Here is a 16,937-nt window from a genome sequence, read left to right on the forward strand (position 1 = left end):
GACTGAAATCTTCATACTGTGTCAAGTTACACATCACTTCCACTGGGCACCATTCTTCTTGGAAGAGGGTTAGTGGTCACTGCTTTTGTGACTGGATGCTGTCCAAACTTGTTTTATAGAGAAGGTCTGACCTAGACTCTGCCTTTTTTTGTTGCATCTCTGCAGAGGTTAGGAGCTTTGAAAGAGTCTGCACCTCCCATAGTCTTGGATCATTCAGGGTCCTCCGAACTATCTTGGCATAACCCGAGGCACATGCATGATTATCCATTCATGGTGGGTACCAGTTCCAGTCTGTCTAAACCAGTCACCAGGCAGAGGGCTGCTCATTATGCCCATGACTGGTTGCTTGTGGAAGGTATCAGTCCCTGTGTTACTGGACTGGCCACTGTTGTAGCACAGGTGACTGTTCACTTGGATGCACCACTATTTCTGGTTGTTTTTACTGCTGGGCTTTGCTGGGGAGGAAAGTGTTGTGCTCAGTCAACATCCTTGTCTTAAGACTGTTAATTGTTACCCATGCTCTCAGGCTTTGGGTATATGACAAATCTTTTGAGCACCCTTCTGATCAGTTTGAACAGTCTTTTGGTGTAGGGACCTTCTCATCGGCTACAAACTCAGTGGGACTAGAGAGTTTGATTTGTGGATATTAAGACTGGCATCACATCTAGGTTATTGACACCACATGAAATTAAATAGGAAATTAAAAAGATAAGTTTAAAAGAAGTCTCATACAAATATATTTATATATATAATCATGTACTGTATATTGTTACGTGGGTCATTCGGCTAATGAGTTTAATAATTAATTAATTGGATTTATATTGTCTTGCTTTACCTAAGACCCAAGTGATTCTGTCAGTTAAGGCTAAAATTAACTCTAAATGACAGATACTGAATAGATCAGGTCACCGTGTATACTGAATAGATCAGGTCACCAGTTAACACTAAGTTAACAAAGAATAGAGGTTTATTTTATAACCACATAAATGAATTCAGCAAACTTACTGGAATGCTAGTTTCAACAAAAGTAAAATAAAATGAAATGGATTATTTGAGCTAACAGCAGCTCAGAATATTAGTTCTACTAAGGACAAACACTTCAATGCTACATAGGCATGAATGCAACAGATTTTTGTGCCTCTCAGATGCTTATAAGGCAATTAACTGCAAGGTCGAATTGAGGCTTCTTGGTACTGATGATGCAGATTCCTATCCAAGAAAGAGGATTTTGTTCAGGCCCAAGGCATAAACAATTCTGGAAAAAACATATCCAGGTAACAATCTTGCATTACAGAAACTCTCACTTGTCATTACTTAATTACAAGGAAATGATTTTTATGTCAAGAATAATACTTTTAACACCATGGAGGGATAAGTTATGTGACTTCACTAGACAACAATAATTGTACTTAATAGATGACTTCCTAAATGGGATATGTTTTACAAAGATTTCTTAGTCAGTGACTGTTTAAGAGAGGAAAATTTGAACAAGGAAAAATGAGTTTTAGTCAAAGGGAGAGAGAACTGTCCTAAGATCTGCATATCTCCTCAGGTTGTGGACCAACTGGTAAATTACAGCAGCAGCAGCTACTGCATACATCTCCCACTCCTCACAGGAGGAGTGTCTACATCAAGTCAAAAGAAATGGAGCTCCTAGGCACCGCTTCTGGACTGAGTAGGAACCAACACAAGTTGTCGGAACTTAGTTTGGAGGTATTGTTGATCTCCCGACAAATCAGGCAAAATGACGGGAAGTTGTGAGCAGAAGACTTAAATCGTGGATGCAAAACCGAACTTGTCTGTCATACATCCATCATCTTGGAGTATCTAGTTGACTGATGTGCTGAGTGTGCTACTGCAAACCCATGCACCAGCACCACCAATGGAATGTGTCTGGTTGACCGCTATGCTGAGTGTGCTACTGCAAACCCGTGCACCCGCACCATCTATCGAGATGATAGGACACTAGACACCCCCCCACTTGTTGATTATGGAACTACCATGGTATCATTCCCTAACAACAATATGGAACACCTATCCTGGGATCCTGAGGCTTGGAGATCTAAGAAGATCCAGGTCATTGAGGTGTGGATTAGGTCAGGCTAGGCTAGGTCTAGATTAGATTAAGTTAGGTTGGGTTAAGTACCCAACCTAACCTAACACAACCGAATGGGCAACTACCTTCTGGTTGATGCCATTAGACAATTGGCTCCAGGATATTGAAATGCAGGTCTGGTAAGTGTAACATTTTCATATTCCACCTTTGGTCTCAGGAACGCAGGTGCCACATTCCAGCCCCTGATGGACACCATCTTGGGGGATCTGCCTTTCTGCATCTGCTACGTCAATGACATTCTCATCTTCTCCAGGTCCCCAGAGGAACACCTTCGCCACGTCCGTGCTGTCCTGAAACGTCTGCAGGACAGCGGACTAGTCGTCACGGTCGACAAGTGCATTTTCAGGAAAGAAAAAGTAGACTTCCTCAGCCACGAGATTTCCCCAGCAGGAGTGTGGCCCACTGCCTCTAAAGTAAAAGCTAGAGAGAACTTCCCAAAACCACAAACCATCAAGGCCCTTCAGGAATTTCTCAGGATGATACACTGCTACCGACATTTCATCCCAGCCATTGCCCACTCTATGTACCCCCTGACGTCAATCTTGAAGGGCAAACCAAAAACACTGACGTGGGAGGCTCCACAGCAGCAGGAATTCATTGCAACAAAGACAGCCCTCTCCAGTGCCACTACCTTAACTCACCACAACCCCACTGCTGCCCTCAGGTTGACAACGGATGCCAGCAACATCGCCTGCGGCGCAGTGCTCAAACAGCTTGTGAACGGCACCCCCCTGCCCTTGGCCTTCTTCAGCCACAAGTTTTCGTCAGCAGAGACCTGCTACAGCACCTCCGACAGAGAAATGCTGGCTATCTACCAGGCCGTGAGACACTTCAAGTACCTGCTGGAGGGGACCAAATTCACAATCCTGACAGATCACAACCCTTGGTGCATGCATTTGCAAAGCCGGGAGATGTGTAGTCTGCAAGGCAACAGCGGTACCTGACTGCCATCTCTGAATTTGGGTGCACCATCAACTACATCCCTGGCAGGAAAAACCCGGTGGCTGATGCCCTGTCGAGGGTAGAAATCAATTCCCTTCACCTCGGCATCGACCACGAAGACCTGGCAAGAGAACAAGCAGCGGACCCAGAAACGGCAGACTACAGGATGGCAGTGACAGCTCTAAGTGGGAAGACATGCCCTTAGCAAGCTCGAACACAACTCTCCTCAGCGACACCAGCACAGGCCGCCCATCCCCCTAGCACCCGCTTCGAGGAGAAAGCAGGTTTTGACATAGTCCACGGTCTCTCCCATCCATCAGGGCGCACAACGGCACGCCTAATGACTAACAAGTTCATCTGGCATGGCATCAACAAGGACGTTCGCCAGTGGGCAAGGAGCTGCATCCCATGCCAGGCGAGCAAAACGTCCTGGCACACAGAGTCTGGGGTCGGTGACTTTCGCCAGCCTCGTCAGCAGTTCCGCCACATCCACATCGACGTCGTCAGGCCCCGTCCGCAATCGGGAGAAGACAGATACCTCCTGATGATCATAAACTGCTCCACCCGCTGGCCCGAGGCAACCCCCATGGAGGAGGCATCAATAGCATCATGCGCAGAAGCCCTCCTCTCCAGTTGGATCAGCCGTTTCGGAGTGTCAGACAGCATCACTATGGACAGGGGTCCAGCCTTCCTGTCAGAGTTCTGGGTCTCCTTGGTATGCCTGATGGGTATAATTTTACACAGCACAACAGCCTACAACCCCACAGCGAACGGCATGGTCGAGAAGGCACACCGCTCTCTTAATGCAGCTCTCATGGCACACTGCACTGGCGAGTATGTCCACAGACAAATTCAGAGGATTTGTTAACCTCTTGAAAAAGGAAACTGGTCTTCATTAAAGAACTAGTTCCCATAGATTGATAATATTGTAAGAGGTGCGAAATAATGAGCAGGAAGACAAGTACGGCTAGTTTATTGATGAAGCGATCCGCTTATAAAGAGGTGTACGGACATCTGCGTATAACGCAGAGACCACGGATACAAAGATTTACAGGTGACCTGAGGTCAAACTATTTCTCTACAAAAACAGGACAGGTACATACAAAAAACAATGATTAACAATGTCTGGTCTGTTACAAAAAATACTCTGTTACATATACATGATGCATGGTCACTTGAACAGACAATAAAATATGATGATAATATGTGTTCGGCCGACCCCAGGTAGCATGTGAAGGCACCGCAGAAAACGGGATGTTCATTACAGAGAACGCGTTGAGCGGGGACTTTCCAATATCCCCCCCTTCCAAGACGTAGGTAGCGCCTGATCAAAGCAGGTATCTGCTGGGGCGATGGAGGGGGCCCAGCTTTCTCGATGTCAACTGGAGAGGATGGTCGCCTTCCCCGGCGCCCTCTGGAGCGGTGTGTTGGGGTGCCTCTGTCTGGTTTCCGGGTTTTCCAGGGACGCCCATGACATTTTCCTGCGCATGGGGCTGGCCGCGGGGTTGCTATATCCTGCGGGAAGCTTTGGGAAAAACCCCCGATGTCCTCCTCCACGAATGCAGGCTTGAGGTGGTCTACCGATATCCAGTCTTCCCTTCCGTGGACGGCTACCCAAAATGCATTTTTGTCCCTTTCGAGCACAAGGAAAGGTCCTCTTAAGGGTCTGGTTAAGGATGGCCGCACGGCGTCGCCCCTGATGAAGACGTGGGTGGCGAGAGGACAGACCGGGAGGCATGAAGGGGGGCATCCTGTCGGTGTATGTCCTCTGACATGGGGCGAACTTCCCAATCCTGTCATGGAGCCTCTATGTTGCTATGTCGTCCCTGTCTTCTGCGACGAGTTCCCCCGGGACTACCAGGGCCTCCCTGTAGACTTTCTGCTGAGGAGGGGTCGCCGTTGGCTCTGGGAGCAATGTCCTCGTAGTTGATCCCGAGCTGCACTGCGTCGATCTTGATCCTTGAGAGGGCGTCGGCTATTGGGTTCTTCCTGCCGGGGAGGTATTTGATGGTGTAGGTGAACTCCGCGATGGCTGTGAGGTGCCGCTGCTGCCTAGAGGACCATGTGTCCCCCAGCTTCGTGAAGGCGTGGACCAGCGGCTGGTGGTCAGTCCAAATTGTGAAGGGCGTCCCCTCCAGGAGGAACTTGAAGTGACGTACCGCCTGGTATACTGCGAAGAGTTCCCAGTCGAAGGTGCTGTAGCGGGACTCGGTGGGGCTGAGCTTCCTGCTGAAGAAGGCGATGGGCTGAGGGGTCCCGCTAATGACTTGTTCAAAGACAGCTCCACAGGTGACATTGCTGGCGTCCGTCGTCAGCTGGAGGGGAGCGTTGGGGTCCTGGTGGGCCAAAGATGTTGCCTTGGAGAGGGTGGCCTTCGTCAGGAAGAAGGCCTTCTGCTGGTCGGGGGCCCACACTAAGGTCTTTGGACGACCCTTGAGGACCTCTGTCAGGAGGGCCATGGTGTGTGCGATCCCCGGGATGGATCTCCTGTAGTAGCTGATCATTCCGAGGAATTCTTGCATGGCCCTGATGGAGGTAGGGGTGGGGAATTTCTCGACAGCCTCGACCTTCGACAACATTGGGCGGACACCCCCCTGGGTATATCTCGTGGCCCAGGGGTGGGGAATTTCTCGACAGCCTCGACCTTCGACAACATTGGGCGGACACCCCCCTGGGTATATCTCGTGGCCCAGGAATTCCACCTTCTCGACGCCGAAGGTGCACTTGTCGAACCTGACGACGAGGCCACTCCTGCAGGCACTGCAGGACCTTCCGGATGTGCTGCAGGTGTTCCTTCTGGGATCTGGAAAAAATTAGGATATCATCAACGTAGCAGACGCAGAAATCCAGGCCCCCAAGATGCTGTCCATCAACCTCTGGAAGGTCGCGCCCGCGTTCCTCAGGCCGAAGGTGGAGAAGGCGAAGATGTAGGACCTAAAAGGCGTGACGATGGCAGTTTTGGGGATATCTTCTGGCGCTACTGGTACCTGGAAATATGATTTTAAGAGAACTTTTAGAATATTTTGGCCCCACGGAAGGAGGCCATTAGGTCCTGCATGTTTGGTAGAGGGTAGTGGTCGGGTTCTGTAGCAAGGTTGAGCCACCTGTAGTCGCCACAGGGCCTCCAGGTGCCGTCCGCTTTCTGCACCATGTGAAGTGGGGAGGCCCACGGGCTGGGAGCCTTTCTGCATATGCCCATCCTTTCCATCTCAGCAAAGGCCTTCTTGGCCTCCTGAAGGTGATGTAGGGGAAGCCGTCAGAAACTTCGCGTACGGCGGGGGCCCTTTGTTTTGATGTGATGATATATCCCGTGTTTCGCAGGGGCCCCAGGCACCTGGCGAAGCACGGGTTTGAAGACTTCTGGGAATTCCTTGAGGAGGGAACAATACTGGTGGGGCGTGACAGAACAGACGGCGGGCTCCCTGGGGCCCGGCAACAAGGGCAGGGACTGGCAGGACTCGGTGTCCAGCAGGCGTTTGCGGCCGACGTCAACTGCCAGTCCGAAGTGGGCGAGGAAGTCCGCACCCAGGAGCAGGGTCCTAATGTCCGCGACGATGAATTTCCACCTGTACCTCTGGCCAAGGATGGAGGATGGAGATTGAGATCAACAGGAGCTTGGTGCTGTAGGAGAGGATGGGGGACCCGTTGGCGGTCGTCAGGGAGGCAGTCGGGTCCAGCAGACGTCTGCAGTCCTCTCTGGAAGGTGGGACTATTGACCGCATGGCTCCGGTGTCAATCAACATCATCCTCCTGGAGATGGTGTCGCAGATGTAAAAGCCTACTGGTGGGCCCCCGGGTGTTTCAGTTGCTGCTGCCATGGCAGCCTGTGTGGGTGGCTGCCACCTCCCCCGTTTTTTGGAGGGATGGAAAGGCAGGTGCTTCGCATCTCCGGGCAGCTTTCCTGAACCTCTGGTGGTGATAGCAAAGCCCCGGTCTCTCCTTCTTCTGCTGGTGGGATGGCTTCCTCTGGGCGATGACGTGGTGGGGTCCTCCAGCTGGGGGCAGTTGATGGGATGTGAGGGCGTGGACACCCGCTTTGCTGCCTTTGTGTAGTCCGTCAGCTGCTGTGCCACCCTGATCAGGTCCTCGACTGGCAGTAGCTGCTGCAGGAAGATCTCCTTTGACAGGCTGATTTCTTTGCACCTGCCACTGCTGTCAGTCTCGGGGAGGAGGAGGAGGTCCTGGAGGGCATGCCACGTTTCCAAGAGGTTTCCCTCCTGCCGGGGGTTGAGGGCGAGGTCGAGGGCACAGGCAGCTCTCTCGGAGACAGGCAGGGAGCAGGTCTCAACGAGAGTGGCTTTTAACTCCTGGAAGGTGGCGGGGCTTGACGTTGTCATTAACCACAGGGCGATCTTCTTGTATATCTCCTCCTGGAGGGCGTTGATGGCGATGCCCACCTTCAACAGCTCATCGGTTAGGCCTGCTACCCTGAATTGCCCCTCGACCCTGTAGAACTTGGAGTGTGAGGGAACACTCGCGTCAATGCACGCTTGGGAGCGTGCCGAGTGGGTCCGCTAATGATGCTAGTGACCTGCCGACGAGGGTCGGTAACGCCTGAACGCTTTGTTAGAGCGCCGTAGTTAGTCCGTTAGGGGCGTGGGTTGTTTCACCGGGCCAAGACTTAGTCACCGTTTGGGTCCGTTAATGGCTTCCGGGAACCACTCCAGGGGTCACCATTGTGAGAGAGGTGCGAAATAATGAGCAGGAAGACAAGTACTATACTCCTAGATTATTGATGAAGCGATCCACTTATAAAGCGGCGTGCGGACGTCTGCGTATAACGCAGAGACCGCGGGTACAAAGATTTACAGGTGACCTGAGGTCAAACTATTTCTCTACAAAAACAGGACAGGTACATACAGAAAACATAATGCTTAACAATGTCTGATCTGTTACAAAAATACTCTGTTACATTATACATGATGCATGATCACCTGAACAGACAATAAAATATACAATTCACAATAATGATATGTGTTCGGCCGACCCCAGGTTGCATGTGAAGACACCGCAGAAAACGGGATGTTCATTACAGAGAACACGTTGAGCGGGGACTTTACAACATAAGCAGTTGCAATTTACCACTTCCAACAGATACTGGGCCACTAGTCCAAACACAGGAAACATGGAGATATTATTGCTCCCTCAGTGTTATGAACAACTTTTACTGGCTAGAGAACAGCAACCCCACCATCCAATACATATGAACACTTGTACCTCAGTGTCTCTTTGACATGTTGGGGTGCTTGTCTTATACATGATAAGTTCCTGAACAGCATGTAGAGCCTTCACATCAGCTATCTGGAAGCCAAGGTAGGCCAATTAGGTTGGATAACTTTTCAGAATGAGATCAGAGGTTAGTAAGTAACCATCATGTTAGACAATAGCATTGATGGCATAACTATAGAATCAAGGGGGAGACCTCTTATTCCCAGCTGCTTACAACTTATTCTTTAAGAATGTCAGACTATGAGTAATTTGAGAAATTACTCTCATAGTCTGCATTGCTCAAGCTGTCACAATGTCATGCTAGAAACCCTTAGTCAGGAGTAGTAGATGACAATTTCCACATGATTTCTTAATTCTGTGGTTCTTAAAAAGGATTTTGCAATCTTAAAGCTTTGCCTAGAAACAACAGTATAAAAAGGTTGATGTCATGCTTTACTCTTGAAGGTATAGCTTTTAATCTGTTTAAGTGAGAGGTTAACACCAAGCTCTCCCCCTGAAGATATACTAATATTTAATGGATGGGTGTATAAAATGTGTAAATTCTCTCTCCTCATAATACAAGGTGTCCAGAATCAAAGAATTTAGTACCCGGGCTTATTTAAAATAAGTGTGGGCCTTAGCGTTCATAGAGTTGAAAGTCTCTGGCTGCTAAGGCCCATGGTCAAACAACTTATTGGCCAACTCTACAGTGTGAAGAACTTACATAATAATATACCATACCACTGTATTATCTTGTCTCAAGTAATAACTTTTAACTTTTTGCCTTTTTGTGGGTGGGTGTATTAATTGTAACTCAAGTACTTGCCTCCTCACTAGATAGATATCCCCACTCTCAGCACTACATTCACAAGTTGTTAGACTCCATCATAACCAGTTCACATACATTCATGTAGTTCAGAATCTATTGTAGTCATCCTAAATGGGAAGCAGCTCTTTACATCAGTTGCCTTATGCCTAAGAGGTTCAGCCAGTAAGGCAGTAGTTTGTACTCAAGACAACTATATGAATATTTTGCAAAGGAATTTTTGCTTTGTAGATAAAAAAATTCACTACTTATGAACAAGTGCATCTATCCAAGATGAATGCAGCCACATCAGTTAAAGACAAAATTCACACCTTAACTGAATACAGTAGAGATGAGAAATTTGAGGGTGTACAGTAACTCACATAAGGGTATCACAAACAGTGAAGAAGTTACATTCTTTTCTTAGTAAATTCTAGTCTACTGTCCCATTATACCAAGTGAGCTGTAAGACAACAATCTGCAGTGAAGAAAATGTTAGTTTATTAAAAGTTACATTTTAAATTAAACAGAATTAAAGTCTATAAAATAACAGTACTATACAGCATGCATTTTCCTTTAAGGATTATATAGTACTAACGTCTATATCAGACAAACCTTTCAGAAATAATAAAAGATTTCCTGGTTGAATGCCGGTCACCATGCTAGGTTTAAGATGATTTAAACTGTAAACCATGGGAATATTTTGGATTAAAACGCATCTCTTCGACCAGTACTCACTGTTTTGCAAACTATCTTGATACACATATCTGAAATGCAACATGTACTTTTAATGTTGGCTGATTACAGTTAATTATCATACATAAATAGCTGGCATTCAACCAGTTTGCATTGTATAGAACTGATATTGTCTTAGCATGAGTCTAATGAACTAGTTTTAACTCAAAGTGAGAACTATTTCACACTTCAAAACAAATTTTTAAAAGTCAGCCCACTATACAATGATAATGCAAATACTGTATACTTTGTATTTCTGAGTTTCACTTCCATCAAATTTGGAATGTCCATTTCTTGACTAGTTTCACTTCCCCATCAGTTTTGGAATGTCCATTTCTTGACTATCTCAATCTTTTAGCAATCTTTGCCCTCCTAGATATTAAATTTTTCACTTTGTAACTCTCTGATTTTGGTCTAATGATTCTGGTCTAGCTGATTTTTAAAAGTAACAAAATTACTAACCTTATAAAACCAACATTTAGAGTGATTAATTTTTGTCTAAGACCATCCAGAATTAAACAGACCATAATCAAGATTAACAAGTTCACGTGTTTAGTGTTAGTTTTCAAGAAAAACTGCAATGCCAACCATTATGATTATAGGTTGTAGGAATATTCATTGTTTTGCATGTCATGTAGTGTGGTTATGTTTTTGCACGACTACCACTTAAGAAAAAACCAGGTGCAGAATATGAATTATGTATTCGCATTGCAAAATAGTCTTCACAAGCTCTTTTCAAAAAGATATACTGTATCACTTGTCTAGGAAATATTAAAATGTGCAAAACCTATCTTTTATTAATTCAGTATAGTACAGTACATAGTTTACTTTTCCTAATTTACCTTAATTTTTTTTTTTTTTTTTTTGCAGTTGCAAATTATGAAGTGGTGTTCTCAAGGGAGGCTCCATCAACAGCTCAAGGAACAGGTGAAATGACAAGTGAATGGGCAAAACCCTTTTTTGTCGGTACAGCATCAAGTCACACAGTCCTCTGGAGGAGACATGATGGTGTTTACTACTTTGCCATTCGAGGGGTAAATCATGAACATGAACCTGGACCCTGGTCAAATATAGTAGAGGTGTTCATGCCTCATCCACCAACAACTACTGAGATCAACACACGGGGATCTACACAAGGTGGTCCAGTTGGAGGCACTGTAGGTGAACTTGGGGTTACTACCCCTCAGCCTAGTATTCTTACCCCTCGAGACATAATGGCAATTGTAGGTGCTGCTTGTGCAATTCTGGTAGTTATATTGATGATGACGGTCTATTATCTAATTGTTATCACAAGGAGAAGACGTCAACAACAGGAGAAGAAAGCAATTGAGGTCCTGGAACCAGCCACTACAACACCCGCAGGTTGCGAGACCGACAGTGAGACCAACTCCATCACCAAACCACCCCCTCCACCTCCAGAGGCATTAGCTGTTGGAGAAGCTGAAGTGACTGGTAAACGATCTTTAAGTCCAATACAGTCATGGCCCGCATCTACATTGCTTGCTGAACATGAGAGACGACGGCCTAATGATTCTCCTGATGGTGGAGATGGTGGTGGAGGAGGAGAACTCTCTTTGCACCATCCCGATCTTGGTGTGCCATATATGCCAAACGTTCACCCAGTACACCCACATCCATTTTATTATCACACCCCTAATGGTCATTACATTGAAGACAACTTGGCAATGGACACTGGCTCAATGGTTTCTACCCAGCCATCAGAATCTCTGCTCGTTTACAAAGTGGATACCTCAGCTAGTGACAGCATTCGCCCTCCCTCTTCATCTGTAACTCCCACACCAGTTTCATGGGAAGGTGGACCTCGACAAGGGCCAACTAAAGTACCTCCACCAACACCACCTAAACCCACTCTTGCTGCCCATTTGACATTAGGTGGGGTTGCTGCCAGTCCTATGGGCACAGAGAGAAAACGACGCAATGTTACCCAAGTTTAAGCTGTATTCAAAACTTTTGACAGTTAGTGACCAAAATATAGTTGTACACTTTTGAGAATTCATAGAAATACAGCATCTAGATTTCTTGATAAATGCCAGTACATCTGTAGCTTAATTTTTAGCATTTTTAGATGTGTTGGTAAGATATAGCAATTTGGATGTATGGATTACATTGATTGGAAAGTTCAACATCCAGGAAGTGCATAAACCAGTTCTCAATTGCCTTGGTATTTATATCCTCTGCAGATATATTCTACCTCATTCTGTTTGTAATAGGTATTGTTGTTAATTGGGAAAATTATTTCAAACTTTCATTATTTGTTTACAAAATATCTAGTCAGATTTGGAAAGCTAGTATTTCTAATGGGAAAATCTGAGAAGTTATGTTAAATACTGCACTTTTAAAATTGAGAAAGTCATACGAAAAATATGTACTGGTGCTGCTACTTCAAACTGTGTTGCTTTACAATGCTGGAAGTTCACATAATAATTGCTAAAACTTAGTATTTTTGTGTGTAGTTTGTAAGGCACTTGCATTGAAATGTTATTTTCTAGAAAGCTCTGAAAATAAGTTTTCAAGAAATGATACAGAAAAATTTCCCTTTTTATTGCATTGTGTGGTTAGGGTTAGTAACATGCCCATTTGTTAAAGCTGTTACTGTGGGCAGATTTTAGTTATCTTTCAAATGCCTTAATTCACTAAATTCATATGTTTACTTTGGAAAGTTATAGTTAAAGTTAGCATTCCTTTCCATAGTGCATTCCAGAATGCTCATTCCAGTCTCTGCACAATAAAACCTACTGTTGGGACCTGCATAACAATTAAGAACTCCATCTGGCATGGAGGACAGGATTAATGTAGCTTAAAGCCTGCAAGCTATATATTAAAATGATGCAGTAAAAGTAATGAAGGACACTTTTAAGTCTCACAGTAAAAGACAAGGTATCACTGATTGCAATTAAGCTAAATTTTGTCTGGCAGTGACCAATTCCTCATGTTTAATAGCTTTCAAGAATGAAAGTCAGTATTGACAAGTTGGAAATTTTACGTTGTATTGTTCTGAATTTTATTATAGTTTATACAGATAGCTTTGGAGTGTTTGTAAGACTGTGTAATCAATCTTATCAGTGTTGAGAGGAAGGGTGTGTATGCTACCCATCTCCTCATGCATGTGTGTGTGTATGATCTCATCCAGTTCTTTCATTCATTACTGTAAGTTTCATTATCTTTCTGACATTTGAGATGTACAACTGTACAGCCGTCGTCCATCATGGAAGTTTTCTGCACATGGTTACCTTGTAATGTGTTTATAGCTGCACCATTTTTTGTATATGATGTAAATAGAAGTTTTTGTGCCAAATCTCATGTAGGCCATGTCTATTTTTGTACTTGTGATACATAGGCATGAAGTGGGAAATAGAGAGGAAAAGCATATAATCATTGTCTCAGCACAGACATTATTTCAAATGCATTTTTAGTGCATTCTGGTGAGTGGCTGAGTTCAATTCCTCGTGATTAAAATATACTGTAATTAGTGTTTAAATGTGTTAAAGAGTATAATTTATATGAATAGTGTGAAGCAGATTAAAATAGAAATGGATATACAGTCAAAATATATGAATAATTATATGAGGCATGGAAACTGCCAAAAAGAGACAGTTGTTAATGTGCCGTATACCAAAGTGCTGCATGTGAGCTTAATGACAGTGATTTTAATTATAGTTTTATCAAACCGTAAAAGAAAAACTTGAGATACCATACTGAAATTATAAGGACTTACGGTTATAAGGACTTACGGTTAGAAGTGGAAGATGATGATAAAAATTGCAGTTCTCTAAATGTGAATTAGTATATTTCAAGAATAATGTTGAAGAATCTAAGACTTGCTCTGTATGGCTAGCAGATGATTTACTTGTTCCGTAACAAGATTGGATTATATATATATACATATATATATATATATTAGCTTAGCAGCTTTTTAGGAAATTCACCAACCTTTCAGACTAAATGCACTTTCATTCATTCAATTTTGTGAATTTGGACCAATTTGTATAGGGAAAAATGTTGGCAGTTCTCATTCATTAGTCACAAGATCTGCTCTTACTGTTTGAGGAACTACAGTAATTTTTTATTCGTCTTGTAACCAGTTAATTTCAGGTTTAAGGTCAGCACTGACTCCTCCTCTCATGCTCAACATGGGTTTTTTGCCCAGAAATGTTTAAAGATTCTCTCAGGAGTCTGTGTTTGGTCAATAAAACCTCTTAATTGGTCAAAGTGAAAAAGAAGATTGAACAGATTCATCTTAAAGCTCAACCAGTGACTGAAAAATTATTTCAGCAGGAATTAACTTGGATTAGGGTGTATATAGTTTCTCTTAACTATTGTCTTAGTGCTAATGAATGATAACTGTCTTGTAAGATTTAATTGCTAATGTTATATGAAAATTTTGTACTACAGCCATGTATAATTGTAAATATTTCACTTATTCATTCTCAAGATTTGGTTTGGAGGGAGCAAGACTTGATTATATGCTCAGTTATGTGCAGCAGTTGCTAAATATGGTTTATTAACCATTTCTTTTTTTTATCTTGTTGATTTCTTTAATTTGGAAATGCATATCAATCTGCTTAGCACTTATGTATTGCCGTACGATAATCATTACCGTGTAAGTCTGCACATTTGTGTTCTAGTTAGTAAGAGATCCACTGGTTCTCCCACTGGAGATCAATGCAGAAACCTGCCGTACTGACAAGTTATCAAATACAGTACTTTATGGTGTACATTAGCCTTCTTTTTTCAGCTTACATGTATCTTGTCAAGTTTAGCAGTACTTTGTTGTATTCTCTGGCACTATGGGATCTTGTCAGTATGACAGTTGTTTTGTTAACAGCTTCAATGCTATACTATATTACATAAGTAACACTCTGTTGCTTTGACATTAAAGTTTTTGGCCATCAGCACTGAGAGTTCTTTGGTAGATCATATGTGATCCCGTTGAAAGTGAGCTCCTAAAGAACATCTCTTGTTACATATTTCAACCTGTAATTAACATAATATGCATTAAGCCTTTAGTATTTTTAAAATATGATCACTTTAATGCCAAGCAAACAAGGGTGTGGTGTATTAAAATATTTGTGAAAACAGTGTGGATCAACCGTCCATGTTATTGTACCATTAACTGATCCGTTTATTGTATTTTTTTTAAGAGACAATGGTTAAATTTTGTACTACTGTTCAATCTGTGCCACATATGAAAGTTTCTCAGAGTATACTTATCAAAAATATGAATGAAGAAATTTGTTTCAATGCCAATAATTATTTCAAACAAACTTTAAAATGCTCATTTTGAAAAATGATTCAAATGCTCTTTTGGAAAAATGATTCAAATGCCCATTTCGAAAAATGATTCATAAGCTTTCAGGAACTCTGTGATCTTCATTGCCTGGCAACATGTATTTTATAAGAATTGCAATGTTTTATTGCAGGGCCAAAGAAATTTGGGTTGCTGCCAAATAAGTGACTAAGAATAGGCTGCCAGAGAGCTTAGAATTAGCATTAGGCTGGCTTAACCCAGGATATGGCTTGGCTCTAAGTCATGTCTCTTTTGAGACAAACAATTAAAATTCCTAAAAGTTGGAAGATAACTGTGTCACTTTAAGAGAAAGTAAGTAATGTACTGTATCTGTAAAAAAAAAAAAAAAACTGGCTTGCAATATACATTAGAAGCTAAAAGACTGACTTGAATGTGACGTAAGCTAGTTCTTGGTAACACTGACTTGAGTGTGTTGGCAGATTTCTCAGATCTTCTCTCATGGATGTGGATTAGCTAATTTACAATAACTGATTGGGATGCCTTTGAATGGCCAGGATGTGCAGAGTTGGTACATCAACTGTACTTTAAAAATTCAAGTTTGAATGAATTATTTAATGCTTTGCTTGGTCAGTTTAAGAGTTTAATGACTTGTTGAAGATAAAGAAAATATGGGATATCATCATCAAATCACACAGACCTTTATTACATGGCAAAGTACAATATATGTAGATGATACAAATAAATAGGGAAGATTTTAATTAATATAACAGAGCTTGTGACAGTACACCCAGTATTAGATGTACCACAGGTACACTATTTTAATTTTTTTTAGCCATTTTGTCAGTTCCTTTGACTGTGATAAGGGTCCAATATCCCAACTCAGCGTGATCCAGAATCCAACTTGAGGAAGTCTGTAGAATCCACTTCAGTGTGATGGTTGCTGTAAAACTCATTTTTAAAGAAGCCACTGTGATTTATGTAGTTGAAATATGATTAATCTCTGGATATTTATATGAAAAAAATTTATGTCACGGTTTATCTTTTTTTTATTTTGTTTTTTATTTATCTAGTCGTGAGGTTCATATTTTATTGTCCCTCTTGTACAGATCTCTCAATAAAAAGACTTACTGGACTGTGTGTTTTGCTAACTTAGTGTTAATATAATTATGCATGAAATGTTATCACGGGTAAAAATAATACTTAAAATGAAAGAAACCAAATGTTAAAACAGAACTTAAAATCTACTCAACAAAGGGGGGAGGGGCCGCAGGGGAACAACAATTAAAGCCTTGAAAAATATTATTGGGGGGAGGGGCCGCAGGGGAACAACAATTAAAGCCTTGAAAAATATTATTCAAAATTACTGATAAAGTATACAAAAGCTGGATTACAAAAACAACACTTTGAGCTCTAAACTACCCATTTTCGGCAATTTACCAAAGAAAAACTCTATAAACGGAATGTTTCAAGATTGTTCAGAGTACGATATGAAGAAAAAATAACATGCTTCTTTTAGTTCTACTAACTTGGCATTCACTTATAGTTTCTGGGAAGGCGATTTCCACATTTCTGAGATAGGTACATTGTCACTGGCTTTGAAAATGTGAGGATCAATTTTTGTGACAATTCAGAAAAATTGATTCTTACATCTAAGAAACCATACGACTGGTTGCCAAATAGGAATGACTATACAGATTCTCCAAATATATTAATCATAATTTGTAACCCAACTTTCCAGAGACAGAAGTGGCAAAAAGGTTAGTGAATGGGAAACGATGGATCATACTGCTTTTAGATCGTTCATTCATGTGGAAAGAATGATGATAATAATGATAAATTGGTGAGGTGTACAGTTCTTGAGT

At 42.8% G+C, this 16,937-nt stretch overlaps 1 protein-coding gene and 1 long non-coding RNA gene across 2 annotated transcripts in view; one reads left to right on the forward strand and one right to left on the reverse strand.

The window, feature by feature from the left end:
- LOC136853020 (calcium-activated chloride channel regulator 1-like) overlaps window positions 1-16,207 on the forward strand; it is a 531,777-nt gene extending 515,570 nt beyond the window's left edge. The window contains exon 14 of the mRNA XM_067128177.1: window positions 10,677-16,207. Within this exon, the coding sequence (XP_066984278.1) occupies window positions 10,677-11,761 (1,085 nt within the window). The 3' untranslated portion in view covers window positions 11,762-16,207. The remainder of the gene's footprint in view (window positions 1-10,676) is intronic.
- The window catches only part of LOC136853025 (uncharacterized), a 153,941-nt gene that overhangs the window by 843 nt on the left and 136,161 nt on the right, over window positions 1-16,937 (reverse strand). The window contains exon 2 of the long non-coding RNA XR_010857303.1: window positions 9,687-9,838. This is a non-coding gene — a long non-coding RNA (uncharacterized lncRNA). The remainder of the gene's footprint in view (window positions 1-9,686; window positions 9,839-16,937) is intronic.

This window comes from Macrobrachium rosenbergii, chromosome 3, assembly GCF_040412425.1.
Source record: "Macrobrachium rosenbergii isolate ZJJX-2024 chromosome 3, ASM4041242v1, whole genome shotgun sequence".
Lineage (NCBI taxonomy): Eukaryota > Metazoa > Arthropoda > Malacostraca > Decapoda > Palaemonidae > Macrobrachium > Macrobrachium rosenbergii.